The 17,854-nt window shown below is 38.0% G+C and overlaps 1 protein-coding gene across 3 annotated transcripts in view; it reads left to right on the top strand.

The window, feature by feature from the left end:
* Positions 1-7,063: 7,063 nt before the first annotated feature.
* LOC143921900 (uncharacterized) overlaps positions 7,064-17,854 on the top strand; it is a 186,339-nt gene continuing 175,548 nt past the window's right edge. For 2 of the 3 annotated variants that reach the window (XM_077445217.1, XM_077445216.1), the window contains exon 1: positions 7,064-14,917. In XM_077445217.1, the coding sequence (XP_077301343.1) occupies positions 8,467-13,728 (5,262 nt within the window). In that variant the 5' untranslated portion in view covers positions 7,064-8,466 and the 3' untranslated portion in view covers positions 13,729-14,917. The remainder of the gene's footprint in view (positions 14,918-17,854) is intronic. The other variant, XM_077445218.1, reaches the window with a different exon arrangement.

Genomic DNA, 17,854 nt, shown 5'->3' with positions numbered 1-17,854 from the left:
GGTTTAGGTATTGTGAAGTAAGCACGTTTTGTGGATATTTTCGCAATGTCCAATTCTTTGATTTCGGTGATGGTTAGGTTCAGATGGGTGAGGTTCTGTAGGATAAGAACTTTTTGTGGATATTTTGGCAATGTCGAATTCTCTGACTTCGGTGATGGTTAGGTTAGGTTGGGTTAGGTATTGTGAAGTAAGCACGTTTTATGGATATTTTGTCAAGCCTAATTCTTTGATTTCGGTGATGGTTAGGTTCAGATAAGTGAGGTTTGGTAGGATAAGAACTTTTTGTGGATATTTTGGCAATGTCGAATTCTCTGACTTCGGTGATGGTTAGGTTAGGTTGGGTTAGATATTGTGAGGTAAACACGTTTTGTGGATATTTTGGCAAGCCTAATTCTTTAATTTCTGTGATGGTTAGGTTCAGATGGGTGAGGTTTGGTAGGATAAGAACTTTTTGTGGATATTTTGGCAATGTCGAATTCTCGGACTTCGGTGATGGTAAGGTTAGGTTGGGTTAGGTATGGTGAGGGAAGCACGTTTTGTGGATATTTTGTCAATGTCGAATTCTTTGATTTCAGTGATGGTTAGGTTCAGATGGGAGAGGTTTGGTAGGATAAGAACTTTTTGTGGATATTTTGGCAATGTCGAATTCTTTGACTTCGGTGATGATAAGGTTAGGTTGGGTTAAATATGGTGAGGTAAGCACGTTTTGTGGATATTTTGGCAATGTCTAATTCTTTGATTTCGGTGATGGTTAGGTTCAGATGGGTGAGGTTTTGTAGGATAAAAAATTTTTGTGGATATTTTGGCAATGTCGAATTCTCTGACTTCGGTGATGGTTAGGTTAGGTTGGATAAGGTATAGTGAGGTTAGCACGTTTTGTGGATATTTTGGCAATGTCCATTTCTTTGATTTCGATGATCGTTAGGTTCAGATGGGTGAAATTTGGTAGGATAAGAACTTTTTGTGGATATTTTGGCAATGTCGAATTCTCTGACTTCGGTGATGGTTAGGTTAGGTTGGGTTAGGTATTGTGAAGTAAGCACGTTTTGTGGATATTTTATCATTGTCTAATTCTTTGATTTCGGTGATGGTTAGGTTCAGATAAGTGAGGTTTGGTAGGATAAGAACTTTTTGTGGATATTTTGGCAATGTCGAATTCTCTGACTTCGGTGATGGTTAGGTTAGGTTGGGTTAGGTATTGTGAGGTAAACTCGTTTTGTGGATTATTTATCAATATCCAATTCTTTGATTTCGGTGATGGTTAGGTTCAGATGGGTGAGGTTTTGTAGGATAAGAACTTTTTGTGGATATTTTGGCAATGTCGAATTCTCTGACTTCGGTGATGGTTAGGTTAGGTTGGGTTAGGTATTGTGAGGTAAGCACGTTTTATGGATATTTTGTCAAGCCTAATTCTTTGATTTCGGTGATGGTTAGGTTCAGATGGGTGAGGTTTGGTAGGATAAGAACTTTTTGTGGATATTTTGGCATTGTCGAACTCTCTGACTTCGGTGATGGTTAGGTTAGGTTAGGTTAGGTATTGTGAGGTACGCACGTTTTGTGGATTTTTTGTCAAGCCTAATTTTTTGATTTCGGTGATGGTTAGGTTCAGATGGGTGAGGTTTGGTAGGATAAGAACTTTTTGTGGATATTTTGGCAATGTCGAATTCTCTGACTTCGGTGATGGTTAGGTTAGGTTGGGTTAGGTATTGTGAGGTAAACACGTTTTGTGGATATTTTGGCAAGCCTAATTCTTTAATTTCTGTGATGGTTAGGTTCAGATGGGTGAGGTTTGGTAGGATAAGAACTTTTTGTGGATATTTTGGCAATGTCGAATTCTCGGACTTCGGTGATGGTAAGGTTAGGTTGGGTTAGGTATGGTGAGGGAAGCACGTTTTGTGGATATTTTGTCAATGTCGAATTCTTTGATTTCAGTGATGGTTAGGTTCAGATGGGAGAGGTTTGGTAGGATAAGAACTTTTTGTGGATATTTTGGCAATGTCGAATTCTTTGACTTCGGTGATGATAAGGTTAGGTTGGGTTAAATATGGTGAGGTAAGCACGTTTTGTGGATATTTTGGCAATGTCTAATTCTTTGATTTCGGTGATGGTTAGGTTCAGATGGGTGAGGTTTTGTAGGATAAGAAATTTTTGTGGATATTTTGGCAATGTCGAATTCTCTGACTTCGGTGATGGTAAGGTTAGGTTGGATAAGGTATAGTGAGGTAAGCACGTTTTGTGGATATTTTGGCAATGTCCAATTCTTTGATTTCGATGATCGTTAGGTTCAGATGGGTGAAATTTGGTAGGATAAGAACTTTTTGTGGATATTTTGGCAATGTCGAATTCTCTGACTTCGGTGATGGTTAGGTTAGGTTGGGTTAGGTATTGTGAGGTAAGCACGTTTTGTGGATATTGTATCATTGTCCAATTCTTTGATTTCAGTGATGGTTAGGTTCAGATAAGTGAGGTTTGGTAGAATAAGAACTTTTTGTGGATATTTTGGCAATGTCGAATTCTCTGACTTCGGTGATGGTTAGGTTAGGTTGGTTTAGGTATTGTGAAGTAAGCACGTTTTGTGGATATTTTCGCAATGTCCAATTCTTTGATTTCGGTGATGGTTAGGTTCAGATGGGTGAGGTTCTGTAGGATAAGAACTTTTTGTGGATATTTTGGCAATGTCGAATTCTCTGACTTCGGTGATGGTTAGGTTAGGTTGGATAAGATATTGTGAGAAAGGCACGTTTCGTGGATATTTTATTAATGTCCAATTCTTTGATTTCGGTGATGGTTAGGTTCAGATGGGTGAGGTTTGGTAGGATAAGAACTTTTTGTGGATATTTTGGCAATGTCGAATTCTCTGACTTCGGTGATGGTTAGGTTAGGTTGGGTTAGGTATTGTGAAGTAAGCACGTTTTGTGGATATTTTATCATTGTGTAATTCTTTGATTTCGGTGATGGTTAGGTTCAGATAAGTGAGGTTTGGTAGGATAAGAACTTTTTGTGGATATTTTGGCAATGTCGAATTCTCTGACTTCGGTGATGGTTAGGTTAGGTTGGGTTAGGTATTGTGAGGTAAACTCGTTTTGTGGATTATTTATCAATATCCAATTCTTTGATTTCGGTGATGGTTAGGTTCAGATGGGTGAGGTTTGGTAGGATAAGAACTTTTTGTGGATATTTTGGCAATGTCGAATTCTCTGACTTCGGTGATGGTTAGGTTAGGTTGGGTTAGGTATTGTGAAGTAAGCACGTTTTATGGATATTTTGTCAAGCCTAATTCTTTGATTTCGGTGATGGTTAGGTTCAGATAAGTGAGGTTTGGTAGGATAAGAACTTTTTGTGGATATTTTGGCAATGTCGAATTCTCTGACTTCGGTGATGGTTAGGTTAGTTTGGTTTAGGTATTGTGAAGTAAGCACGTTTTGTGGATATTTTCGCAATGTCCAATTCTTTGATTTCGGTGATGGTTAGGTTCAGATGGGTGAGGTTCTGTAGGATAAGAACTTTTTGTGGATATTTTGGCAATGTCGAATTCTCTGACTTCGGTGATGGTTAGGTTAGGTTGGATAAGATATTGTGAGAAAGGCACGTTTCGTGGATATTTTATTAATGTCCAATTCTTTGATTTCGGTGATGGTTAGGTTCAGATGGGTGAGGTTTGGTAGGATAAGAACTTTTTGTGGATATTTTGGCAATGTCGAATTCTCTGACTTCGGTGATGGTTAGGTTAGGTTGGGTTAGGTATTGTGAAGTAAGCACGTTTTATGGATATTTTGTCAAGCCTAATTCTTTGATTTCGGTGATGGTTAGGTTCAAATAAGTGAGGTTTGGTAGGATAAGAACTTTTTGTGGATATTTTGGCAATGTCGAATTCTCTGACTTCGGTGATGGTTAGGTTAGGTTGGGTTAGGTATTGTGAAGTAAGCACGTTTTGTGGATATTTTATCATTGTCTAATTCTTTGATTTCGGTGATGGTTAGGTTCAGATAAGTGAGGTTTGGTAGGATAAGAACTTTTTGTGGATATTTTGGCAATGTCGAATTCTCTGACTTCGGTGATGGTTAGGTTAGGTTGGGTTAGGTATTGTGAGGTAAACTCGTTTTGTGGATTATTTATCAATATCCAATTCTTTGATTTCGGTGATGGTTAGGTTCAGATGGGTGAGGTTTGGTAGGATAAGAACTTTTTGTGGATATTTTGGCAATGTCGAATTCTCTGACTTCGGTGATGGTTAGGTTAGGTTGGGTTAGGTATTGTGAAGTAAGCACGTTTTGTGGATATTTTATCATTGTGTAATTCTTTGATTTCGGTGATGGTTAGGTTCAGATAAGTGAGGTTTGGTAGGATAAGAACTTTTTGTGGATATTTTGGCAATGTCGAATTCTCTGACTTCGGTGATGGTTAGGTTAGGTTGGGTTAGGTATTGTGAGGTAAACTCGTTTTGTGGATTATTTATCAATATCCAATTCTTTGATTTCGGTGATGGTAAGGTTCAGATGGGTGAGGTTTGGTAGGATAAGAACTTTTTGTGGATATTTTGGCATTGTCGAACTCTCTGACTTCGGTGATGGTTAGGTTAGGTTAGTTTAGGTATTGTGAGGTACGCACGTTTTGTGGATTTTTTGTCAAGCCTAAATTTTGGATTTCGGTGATGGTTAGGTTCAGATGGGTGAGGTTTGGTAGGATAAGAACTTTTTGTGGATATTTTGGCAATGTCGAATTCTCTGACTTCGGTGATGGTTAGGTTAGGTTGGGTTAGGTATTGTGAAGTAAGCACGTTTTATGGATATTTTGTTAAGCCTAATTCTTTGATTTCGGTGATGGTTAGGTTCAGATAAGTGAGGTTTGGTAGGATAAGAACTTTTTGTGGATATTTTGGCAATGTCGAATTCTCTGACTTCGGTGATGGTTAGGTTAGGTTGGGTTAGGTATTGTGAGGTAAACACGTTTTGTGGATATTTTGGCAAGCCTAATTCTTTAATTTCTGTGATGGTTAGGTTCAGATGGGTGAGGTTTGGTAGGATAAGAACTTTTTGTGGATATTTTGGCAATGTCGAATTCTCGGACTTCGCTGATGGTAAGGTTAGGTTGGGTTAGGTATGGTGAGGGAAGCACGTTTTGTGGATATTTTGTCAATGTCGAATTCTTTGATTTCAGTGATGGTTAGGTTCAGATGGGAGAGGTTTGGTAGGATAAGAACTTTTTGTGGATATTTTGGCAATGTCGAATTCTTTGACTTCGGTGATGATAAGGTTAGGTTGGGTTAAATATGGTGAGGTAAGCACGTTTTGTGGATATTTTGGCAATGTCTAATTCTTTGATTTCGGTGATGGTTAGGTTCAGATGGGTGAGGTTTTGTAGGATAAGAAATTTTTGTGGATATTTTGGCAATGTCGAATTCTCTGACTTCGGTGATGGTTAGGTTAGGTTGGATAAGGTATAGTGAGGTAAGCACGTTTTGTGGATATTTTGGCAATGTCCAATTCTTTGATTTCGATGATCGTTAGGTTCAGATGGGTGAAATTTGGTAGGATAAGAACTTTTTGTGGATATTTTGGCAATGTCGAATTCTCTGACTTCGGTGATGGTTAGGTTAGGTTGGGTTAGGTATTGTGAGGTAAGCACGTTTTGTGGATATTGTATCATTGTCCAATTCTTTGATTTCAGTGATGGTTAGGTTCAGATAAGTGAGGTTTGGTAGAATAAGAACTTTTTGTGGATATTTTGGCAATGTCGAATTCTCTGACTTCGGTGATGGTTAGGTTAGGTTGGTTTAGGTATTGTGAAGTAAGCACGTTTTGTGGATATTTTCGCAATGTCCAATTCTTTGATTTCGGTGATGGTTAGGTTCAGATGGGTGAGGTTCTGTAGGATAAGAACTTTTTGTGGATATTTTGGCAATGTCGAATTCTCTGACTTCGGTGATGGTTAGGTTAGGTTGGATAAGATATTGTGAGAAAGGCACGTTTCGTGGATATTTTATTAATGTCCAATTCCTTGATTTCGGTGATGGTTAGGTTCAGATGGGTGAGGTTTGGTAGGATAAGAACTTTTTGTGGATATTTTGGCAATGTCAAATTCTCTGACTTCGGTGATGGTTAGGTTAGGTTGGGTTAGGTATTGTGAGGTAAACACGTTTTGTGGATATTTTGGCAAGCCTAATTCTTTAATTTCGGTGATGGTTAGGTTCAGATGGGTGAGGTTTGGTAGGATAAGAACTTTTTGTGGATATTTTGGCATTGTCGAATTCTCTGACTTCGGTGATGGTTAGGTTAGGTTGGGTTAGGCACTGTGAGGTAAGCATGTTTTGTAGATATTTTGGCAATGTCTAATTCTTTAATTTCGTTGATGGTTAGGCTCAGATGGGTGAGGTTTGGTAGGATAAGAACTTTTTGTGGATATTTTGGCAATGTCGAATTCTCTGACTTCGGTGATGGTTAGGTTAGGTTGGGTTAGGTATTGTGAAGTAAGCACGTTTTGTGGATATTTTATCATTGTCTAATTCTTTGATTTCGGTGATGGTTAGGTTCAGATAAGTGAGGTTTGGTAGGATAAGAACTTTTTGTGGATATTTTGGCAATGTCGAATTCTCTGACTTCGGTGATGGTTAGGTTAGGTTGGGTAAGGTATTGTGAGGTAAACTCGTTTTGTGGATTATTTATCAATATCCAATTTTTTGATTTCGGTGATGGTTAGGTTCAGATGGGTGAGGTTTGGTAGGATAAGAACTTTTTGTGGATATTTTGGCAATGTCGAATTCTCTGACTTCGGTGATGGTTAGGTTAGGTTGGGTTAGGTATTGTGAGGTAAGCACGTTTTATGGATATTTTGTCAAGCCTAATTCTTTGATTTCGGTGATGGTTAGGTTCAGATGGGTGAGGTTTGGTAGGATAAGAACTTTTTGTGGATATTTTGGCATTGTCGAATTCTCTGACTTCGGTGATGGTTAGGTTAGGTTGGGTTAGGTATTGTGAAGTAAGTGTTCCGACTTTTGTAATGACGTGTGGCAAACAGTCTTATTAACTGATTGTCGATTGGCATTATTGACGAGTTGGCATTAGTGTCGGCCCAAGCGGAAATACGCGACGGTCGACAGAGTCACCGAGTAGACGGCGTACGGACAGCTTGTGTTCCGTACGCTCCGCTGGCCCACCACGTGCAAATTTTACATTTCAATAAACTACATCAAACCATTATCGAAGTCTTTTCCATGATGGTCACTTCGAACCGGACACCAGTAACCTAGGCCACAACACCAAACGGACAAACCAATAGGAAAAAACGTGGTCGAGAAAAAATGGATGTCAATTAAGAAATCGGTATCGTTCCTTTGTTACTATCCATACCTTTCCAATACTAATAACATGTTTGCTTCTATTTCAGCAATATATTGATTGATGTACAGAGGTACATGACCGCGTGATTGACGCAGAAAATATATAAATAAAAACATAACCTACAAAGACGCATGGGACACAGAGGTAATCCAAAATTATCGGAACGATCACATAAACATCGTAAAGGATATTCAAGTAAGTGAATGTATTCAATCTCAGGCAATCTGTTCAAAAGGCAATCATGTGGGTAGGTCAGTTTTAAAATATGTTTTAAAGTATAACAATTAATTAACGCGATTGTATAAAATAATATCGCGCTACGAAGGAATGTTTCATCGGTCGCATCGAATTTCGTATTAAAAGTGTAAAATCAGATGTAGTGTAAAATTAGCAAAGCACGTGGAGAATTATACTTGTAGCCCCAAAGTGGATTAAATCAAGTACATACCGGTATATTCATATCGGTAGATCTTTGTTTCTTAATGTGTGTAGAAACACCCTCCCCCCCCCCCCTTCCACGATAAATGTGGAATTATACTTGTAGCCCCAAAGTGGCTTAAACCAAGTACATACCGGTATATGCATATCGGTAGATCTTTGTTTCTTAATGTGTGTAGAAACACCCTCCCCCCCCCCCCCCTTCCACGATAAATGTGGAATTATACTTGTAGCCCCAAAGTGGCTTAAACCAAGTACATACCGGTATATGCATATCGGTAGATCTTTGTTTCTTAATGTGTGTAGAAACACCCTCCCCCCCCCCCCCTTCCACGATAAATGTGGAATTACACTTGTAGCCCCAAAGTGGATTAAATCAAGTACATACCGGCATATTCATACATCGGTAGATCTCTTTGTTTCATAATGTGTGATGAAACAGTGGTGATTTAAATTAAATCACAAGACTTGTAGCCCCAAAGTGGTTTAAATCAAGCACCCACCAATTTAGGGTTGTTATTTCTTCCAAAATATGTTGGATAGATTCTGGTGATAATAGTTAAAGTAGAATATTAAGATTCACGGTTAATCATTGAATATTATTACCTTATCTCTACGAATAGTTCAATTGACAGCTATAGTAGAGAATAACTGTATTTATGAGACGAAATAGTGCAACTTTCTGAAACAAATGTCAAGTGCTGAAAACGAGGTAATAGAAGCTTCGACTTCCCAGTCGCATAAAGGTCGAAATCCAACTAGGGACGTAGAACCTATTAGAGACAGGTCAAGCTCTAGAATACATCAGACTCGAAGTCAGACTCAATCGATAAAAACATTAGCGAAAGAAAATAAAGTAGAAGTTACAATGACGTCAATAGAATTAAGGTATTCGGGCGCGTTTAAAAGACTACAGGAGAAAATAGACAGAATCTCCGAAATAAATGAAGGACAGTATCAATTTATTGAAAAAGCATACGACTATCTCCAAAAACTCCATTATGAGTATTTAGACAACATCACAGATATAGAGCAGGCGGATCAAATAGACGAAGAGTTCTACATAATCACAATGACAATTCAAAATCTTAAAGCAGCATTAGAGAGACAATCCATTCAAGATTGTAAACTGAAGGTAGAGCAAGCAACAATTAAATTTGCTAGAGATAAGTTACCGACGTTAACCATTCCCACATTTCAGGGAGATCCATCTGAATGGCAATCGTTTCAACAAGCTTTTAAGAATATAATAGGAAACAAAACGGAATATTCGAATGTCACGAAATTGCAATATTTGCATCAATCCTTAATCGGTCCCGCTTTGGCAGCTGTATCAGGTTTAGATATTAGCTCAGACAATTACGAAATAGCTTGGAGTATTTTAGACAAGCAATATAATTTACCAAGACTTAATCTCAAAACTAGGATTAATTCACTTTGTGACTTAAAATTAATCACAAGAGAATCACATATCGAATTGAGAAATCTATTGAATCAGGTAACAGTGTGTATTAAAAACATTGAATCGTTGGGTTACGCGAGAGAAATTTTAGATCCATGGGTAACATGTTTAGTTCTAAGGAAATTACCTTTTAATATAGTAAGAGACTGGGAAATATCGCTGGTTAGCAGAGAAATGCCACCATATGAAAGTTTAGAGACATTCTTGCAGAATAGATGTAATGTATTACAATCTACTGCATCTGTAACTACGGTGAAGGAATTCCCTCATAGTCGTCAAAGAATCATGAGAACTCATGTCGCGAACAAAAACCCATCAAGTAAGGTAAACGCATGCGCATTCTGTCGAAATAATCATTTCATAGGCAAATGTGATAAATTCAAAGCAAAATCCAGTATGGAAAGAAATGAATTCGTTAAATCTAATAACATGTGTTTTAAATGTTTAAATTCATCGCATAAGATAACAAATTGCAAGTCTAACTATAATTGCTTAAGGTGCAAACAAAACCATCATACTTTGTTGCATCAGGACGATACATTTAGTTCCAATAATACGGGAAGGAAGTCAATTAATGCTCATTCTACTCATTTCTCTCAAAGGGAGATAATTTTACCGACGGTACAAGTAGACATTATAACGTCCAATGGAACGGTCGTTAAGGGTCGCACATTATTAGATTCCGGCTCACAAGTCAACTATGTTACCACATCTTTCGCTAAGAAGAATAACTTCAAATTAGAGAAAATCTCTCAAAAAATTGTAGGTATCGCTAATCAAGAAAGTAGCATTCGTCACATCACCAAGGTGACCATAAGGTCTTCAACCACTAATTACTCAACCAAAGTGTTGTGTTTGGTATTACCAGAAATTACTGGCGAAATTCCAACTGTGAAACTGGATCAACAGTTAATTTCAATACCAGCGGGAATCAAGTTATCAGATCCCCTTTGGAATAAACCGACGCCAATCGATTTATTGCTCGGCGCCGAGATTTGCGTTCATGCTATGAAAGCAGGAACCATCCAGTTAGGAAAAGGTATGCCTATCTTAAAGGATACCGAATTCGGATGGACAATAGTTGGTCCATATCCCGAAGTAAATAATGCTCCAGGGAAGAGCCACATAGGCTTAAGTCAATTAGACAGTCACATTCAAAACTTTTGGATGATCGACCAGGTTCCTATGGTAAAACATCAATCTCTTGAGGAGAAAAGATGTGAGGAACATTTCCAAGCACACACATCACGAGATAAAAACGGTAGATTTTGTGTAGCTTTACCATATAAAAATTCCCCGGTAGTATTAGGAAGTTCATTGCACATTGCGGAGAAAAGACACAAAACTTTGGAAAGACGTTTTTTAGCCAATAATAATTTAAAAATGGAATACAATAAAGTTTTAGAAGAGTACATAAATTTAGGACATATGTCAGAGTGTGAACCTCCGGAGGCACATGAGGTTCATTGTTATTTACCTCATCACGTCGTGGTTAAGGAGTCTAGCCTTACCACTAAATATCGTGTAGTTTTTGATGCGTCCGCAAAGACAACGTCTAATATCTCACTAAATAATATTTTGATGGTGGGACCTAATGTCCAATCAGATTTGTTAAGTTTACTACTCAACTTTCGACTCCATAAATACGTGATTACTGCGGATATTAAGCAGATGTACCGACAGATTCAAATAGCAGAGAAAAATAAAAATGTACAACGAATCATTTGGCGAACAGATCCCCAGAGTAAATTCAAGCATTACAAGCTTAATACAGTAACATTCGGAACTGCTTCAGCCCCATTTTTAGCTACTAGATGTCTAAATCAGTTAGCAGAGGAGAATAGAAACAAATATCCCATCGCTAGTAAAGTGATCGAACGTGATTTTTATGTTGATGATTTGCTCACGGGAACTAATACTATTGAAGCTGGTAAATTATTAAAGGTTCAACTGGAAACCATATTATTATCAGCCGGTATGCCCTTAAGCAAATGGACATCGAACAACTCCGATATAATCACGGATGTTAAAGCTGACGATTGTTCAGATTTTAACTTCTCTAACGAATCACACAAAACTTTAGGTTTATTTTGGAAACCGCGGGAAGACGTTTTTGTATTTAAGGTTCAAACCGAAGTCGAGACTGAAAATATAACAAAAAGAAACTTTTTATCAGTAATTAGTCAGATCTTCGACCCATTAGGACTATTATCTCCATTGTTAATTAATTATAAGATATTAATGCAATCTGTCTGGCAACAAACCATTGGTTGGGATGAATTCATTCCTCAGACAATCTTCAAAAAATGGAAAGATTGTCAATTATCCAATACAGTCATGAAACTTTATAAAATTCCTAGATTGATAATACTAAATAATGTCATTAATATACAGGCACACGGATTTTGTGACGCATCCGAGAAAGCTTATGGTGCTTGTATTTATGTAAAATGTACTGATCAATTGGGAAATTCCAAATGTCATCTTGTGTGTTCTCGTTCGAGAGTCGCTCCGCTCAGTTTTGTAACTATTCCGCGTTTAGAGCTGTGCTCCGCTATGTTATTATCAAAGTTAATGAAGTCAACAATAGACCAATTAACAATTCATATTAATGAAAAATATTATTGGACGGATTCAACCGTCGCATTGCATTGGATTAGAGGAGAGTCATGTAAATGGACCACCTTCGTTGCCAATCGAGTGGCCGAAATCCAATCAATATCTCAACCCATTGAGTGGTACCATGTCTCCTCTACAGACAATCCAGCAGATTTAATTTCTCGAGGGACTCAACCATCAGAATTAAATCATAATTCGTTATGGTGGGACGGCCCTAGTTGGTTGAAATTAGACGAATCACGATGGCCTCGAAGACCTCCTGAGATCACAATAGATCTTCCAGAGAGAAGGGTAGTCACTAACGCTACCCTTGTGAGGGAAAATAATTGGATAGATAAACATTCTCATCTTCCAAGACTCCTTCGAGTTTTATCATATGTTCGTCGGCCACTAAGGAATAAACAATTAAACGTTAAAGAAAATAACGAACCGTCCGCTTTAGAATTAAAAGATGCTTTAAATAATTTGATAAGGTTATCGCAAATGGAATCATTTCCATTGGAATATCGTTTGCTGAGCAAGGGACATCCAATTCCCAGTAGCAGTAAATTAGCTAAATTGTCCCCTCTATTCCACGAGAATTTAATTTGTGTTGGAAGTAGACTTCCTCTGGGAACAACTCTATCAACGTCACCCATTATCTTGTCAAATAAGCATAAACTTACACACATGATTGTCCGAGATGCGCACTTGAAATATATTCACTTGGGTACTCAAGCCTTACTGTCGTTATTGCGGCAGACCTATTGGCCATTGGCCGGACATAATACTGTCAAAGGAGTGGTGCGTTCATGTGTCATTTGTTTCAGAAATAAACCACTGTCACACAATAGATTAATGGGATTACTCCCGCTTGAACGTACCACTGCGAATTTTCCTTTCAGTCATGTGGGGATAGATTTCGCAGGACCTTTTCCTGTGAAGAGTGGTTGCAATAAGAATTCTAAGATAATTAAGGGTTACGTTTGTGTCTTTGTGTGTTTTTCCAGTAAGGCAGTTCACTTGGAACTTGTCGGAGACTTAACGAGTTCAAATTTCTTAAATTGTTTAAGAAGATTCGTAGCCAGACGTGGCAGGCCCAATACGATATATTCCGACAATGCTACTAATTTTGTCGGTGCAAGTCGTGAACTCGTTAATTTAGTAAAATTAATTTACGAACGTCCTCATGAGGAGAAGCTACTACGGTATGTAGCCTCCGAAGGGATTCGTTGGAAGTTTAACCCGCCAAGGGCGCCTCACATGGGAGGGCTGTGGGAAGCAGCGGTTAAATCCATGAAGATTCATTTAAACAAGGTGTTAAAGGCCACCACCTTAAATTTCGAATCATTTTGTACGGTATTGACTCAAATAGAAGCTTGCATGAATTCCCGTCCTCTTAGTCCCTTGTCTTCGGATCCACTAGACCTTTTACCCCTCACACCTGGACATTTCTTAATTGGCAGATCCTTACTCGCTCTTCCAATGGAGGTTAAATATAACACTAATGTCCATGCCAATCTGCTTCAGATACAATTGACCACAGCAGCATTTTGGAAACGTTGGTCGGCGGAATATTTACATTCTTTGCAGTTACGACACAAATGGAAGAAGGACTCGAGCAACAATCTGAGTGTGGGTCAAATGGTCCTGTTAAAGGAGGAACACATGCTGCCAACCCGATGGGTCTTGGGTCGAATCACTAAATTGTATCCCGGACCAGATGGCAGAGTTCGAGTCGTCGACGTCTTTACTGCCAGCGGAGAGTTTCGTCGGTCCAGTCATCTAGTAGCGCCATTGCCGATTCTACCACAAGGACCACTTGACAGGAAGGAAGATCAGCAAGAGGGAGGAGAAACAGCAGCTTCAATTCCGTCAACTTCGGTAGCTTAGTTTAACCCGAAGACACTACCCCTAACTCATATTATTTATTAGATGTAATCATGAGTTTAAATCATTCAATGTTAATAGTAGTACTCCGTAATTCACTTTAATTGTGTTGTGTGTATAATTTAAGCTATTTTCATTTTAACATTCGGCAGTATATATCTCCGAATTTAATCTAATCATTTTGTCTTTATAATATAAGACTTGTCTCATGTCATCACTCGGAAGGATTATATCCGAGTTTAAAATAAAAATTTAAATTTAAAAATTTAAAATAAACTGTTCAAATTTGACAGTTAAAATTAGATTCATGATTTGTTAATGTTAGTCTCCAAGCCACACTTAATGGAGCATCTTAAATTATTTCATGTCTACTTAATTATAACTTGCCGGGAGTCATCCGCAGGTCTTATGTTTCTTGTTATGAAAACATAAGTTAACTCTTACTGTTTATAGTATTTATGTGAATCATAGAATAAGTAAATATTATAATACTGAACATTTCAATGTTTAACGTAGAGACATCTATAATCATAGTTCACTTTCATTTCCTGCTTGTAGGAATGAATGAATGAATTTCCAATTTACTTTTAATTTAGCAATGTTTGTGTTACTTATTGATGAAATCAAGTTAACTTAGGAGCATTACACTCACTAATCAAGTTAAGTTGATCGGTAATAGCTGATCTGTATTGACTACTGTAATAGTGTCAACATTGTATTGTCTAAGTTAACATCAAGATGAGGAATGCTTAAGTTTTAAACCATATACAGTCCACTCTCTCTTCTTTAAAGTAAACTTATCTTGTAATGCTTATTCACAGCTTCAAAGGAGATTTCAAAAATTTTAATGTAAATAGAAACAACATTCACCAGAGGTATATCTATAAGTTGAAATATTACTGAACCAATAAATTGATTTTATCCTCACACTGGATGAGGCAAAGGTTTCATTATTCACCCTCTATTTAATTATTTGAAGAGCTATGATTTATTGTAAACGACTCGTCAGTAATGCTGTAACTCTGTAGAATAACTGTATTGTTCAACAGTTTTCCTATGTGGGACTATGTTCCGACTTTTGTAATGACGTGTGGCAAACAGTCTTATTAACTGATTGTCGATTGGCATTATTGACGAGTTGGCATTAGTGTCGGCCCAAGCGGAAATACGCGACGGTCGACAGAGTCACCGAGTAGACGGCGTACGGACAGCCTGTGTTCCGTACGCTCCGCTGGCCCACCACGTGCAAATTTTACATTTCAATAAACTACATCAAACCATTATCGAAGTCTTTTCCAGTAAGCACGTTTTGTGGATATTTTATCATTGTCTAATTCTTTGATTTCGGTGATGGTTAGGTTCAGATAAGTGAGGTTTGGTAGGATAAGAACTTTTTGTGGATATTTTGGCAATGTCGAATTCTCTGACTTCGGTGATGGTTAGGTTAGGTTGGGTTAGGTATTGTGAGGTAAGCACGTTTTGTGGATATTGTATCATTGTCTAATTCTTTGATTTCAGTGATGGTTAGGTTCAGATAAGTGAGGTTTGGTAGAATAAGAACTTTTTGTGGATATTTTGGCAATGTCGAATTCTCTGACTTCGGTGATGGTTAGGTTAGGTTGGTTTAGGTATTGTGAAGTAAGCACGTTTTGTGGATATTTTCGCAATGTCCAATTCTTTGATTTCGGTGATGGTTAGGTTCAGATGGGTGAGGTTCTGTAGGATAAGAACTTTTTGTGGATATTTTGGCAATGTCGAATTCTCTGACTTCGGTGATGGTTAGGTTAGGTTGGGTTAGGTATTGTGAAGTAAGCACGTTTTATGGATATTTTGTCAAGCCTAATTCTTTGATTTCGGTGATGGTTAGGTTCAGATAAGTGAGGTTTGGTAGGATAAGAACTTTTTGTGGATATTTTGGCAATGTCGAATTCTCTGACTTCGGTGATGGTTAGGTTAGGTTGGGTTAGGTATTGTGAGGTAAACACGTTTTGTGGATATTTTGGCAAGCCTAATTCTTTAATTTCTGTGATGGTTAGGTTCAGATGGGTGAGGTTTGGTAGGATAAGAACTTTTTGTGGATATTTTGGCAATGTCGAATTCTCGGACTTCGGTGATGGTAAGGTTAGGTTGGGTTAGGTATGGTGAGGGAAGCACGTTTTGTGGATATTTTGTCAATGTCGAATTCTTTGATTTCAGTGATGGTTAGGTTCAGATGGGAGAGGTTTGGTAGGATAAGAACTTTTTGTGGATATTTTGGCAATGTCGAATTCTTTGACTTCGGTGATGATAAGGTTAGGTTGGGTTAAATATGGTGAGGTAAGCACGTTTTGTGGATATTTTGGCAATGTCCATTTCTTTGATTTCGATGATCGTTAGGTTCAGATGGGTGAAATTTGGTAGGATAAGAACTTTTTGTGGATATTTTGGCAATGTCGAATTCTCTGACTTCGGTGATGGTTAGGTTAGGTTGGGTTAGGTATTGTGAAGTAAGCACGTTTTGTGGATATTTTATCATTGTCTAATTCTTTGATTTCGGTGATGGTTAGGTTCAGATAAGTGAGGTTTGGTAGGATAAGAACTTTTTGTGGATATTTTGGCAATGTCGAATTCTCTGACTTCGGTGATGGTAAGTTAGGTTGGGTTAGGTATTGTGAGGTAAACTCGTTTTGTGGATTATTTATCAATATCCAATTCTTTGATTTCGGTGATGGTTAGGTTCAGATGGGTGAGGTTTTGTAGGATAAGAACTTTTTGTGGATATTTTGGCAATGTCGAATTCTCTGACTTCGGTGATGGTTAGGTTAGGTTGGGTTAGGTATTGTGAGGTAAGCACGTTTTATGGATATTTTGTCAAGCCTAATTCTTTGATTTCGGTGATGGTTAGGTTCAGATGGGTGAGGTTTGGTAGGATAAGAACTTTTTGTGGATATTTTGGCATTGTCGAACTCTCTGACTTCGGTGATGGTTAGGTTAGGTTAGGTTAGGTATTGTGAGGTACGCACGTTTTGTGGATTTTTTGTCAAGCCTAATTTTTTGATTTCGGTGATGGTTAGGTTCAGATGGGTGAGGTTTGGTAGGATAAGAACTTTTTGTGGATATTTTGGCAATGTCGAATTCTCTGACTTCGGTGATGGTTAGGTTAGGTTGGGTTAGGTATTGTGAAGTAAGCACGTTTTATGGATATTTTGTCAAGCCTAATTCTTTGATTTCGGTGATGGTTAGGTTCAGATAAGTGAGGTTTGGTAGGATAAGAACTTTTTGTGGATATTTTGGCAATGTCGAATTCTCTGACGTCGGTGATGGTTAGGTTAGGTTGGGTTAGGTATTGTGAGGTAAACACGTTTTGTGGATATTTTGGCAAGCCTAATTCTTTAATTTCTGTGATGGTTAGGTTCAGATGGGTGAGGTTTGGTAGGATAAGAACTTTTTGTGGATATTTTGGCAATGTCGAATTCTCGGACTTCGGTGATGGTAAGGTTAGGTTGGGTAAGGTATGGTGAGGGAAGCACGTTTTGTGGATATTTTGTCAATGTCGAATTCTTTGATTTCAGTGATGGTTAGGTTCAGATGGGAGAGGTTTGGTAGGATAAGAACTTTTTGTGGATATTTTGGCAATGTCGAATTCTTTGACTTCGGTGATGATAAGGTTAGGTTGGGTTAAATATGGTGAGGTAAGCACGTTTTGTGGATATTTTGGCAATGTCTAATTCTTTGATTTCGGTGATGGTTAGGTTCAGATGGGTGAGGTTTTGTAGGATAAGAAATTTTTGTGGATATTTTGGCAATGTCGAATTCTCTGACTTCGGTGATGGTTAGGTTAGGTTGGATAAGGTATAGTGAGGTAAGCACGTTTTGTGGATATTTTGGCAATGTCCAATTCTTTGATTTCGATGATCGTTAGGTTCAGATGGGTGAAATTTGGTAGGATAAGAACTTTTTGTGGATATTTTGGCAATGTCGAATTCTCTGACTTCGGTGATGGTTAGGTTAGGTTGGGTTAGGTATTGTGAAGTAAGCACGTTTTGTGGATATTTTATCATTGTCTAATTCTTTGATTTCGGTGATGGTTAGGTTCAGATAAGTGAGGTTTGGTAGGATAAGAACTTTTTGTGGATATTTTGGCAATGTC

The sequence above is a fragment of the Arctopsyche grandis genome, unplaced genomic scaffold (genome assembly GCF_051622035.1).
Source record: "Arctopsyche grandis isolate Sample6627 unplaced genomic scaffold, ASM5162203v2 HiC_scaffold_32, whole genome shotgun sequence".
Classification (NCBI taxonomy): domain Eukaryota; kingdom Metazoa; phylum Arthropoda; class Insecta; order Trichoptera; family Hydropsychidae; genus Arctopsyche; species Arctopsyche grandis.
Note: the sequence above shows the minus strand (reverse complement) of the source record. Positions and strands in the feature narration are given on the sequence as shown.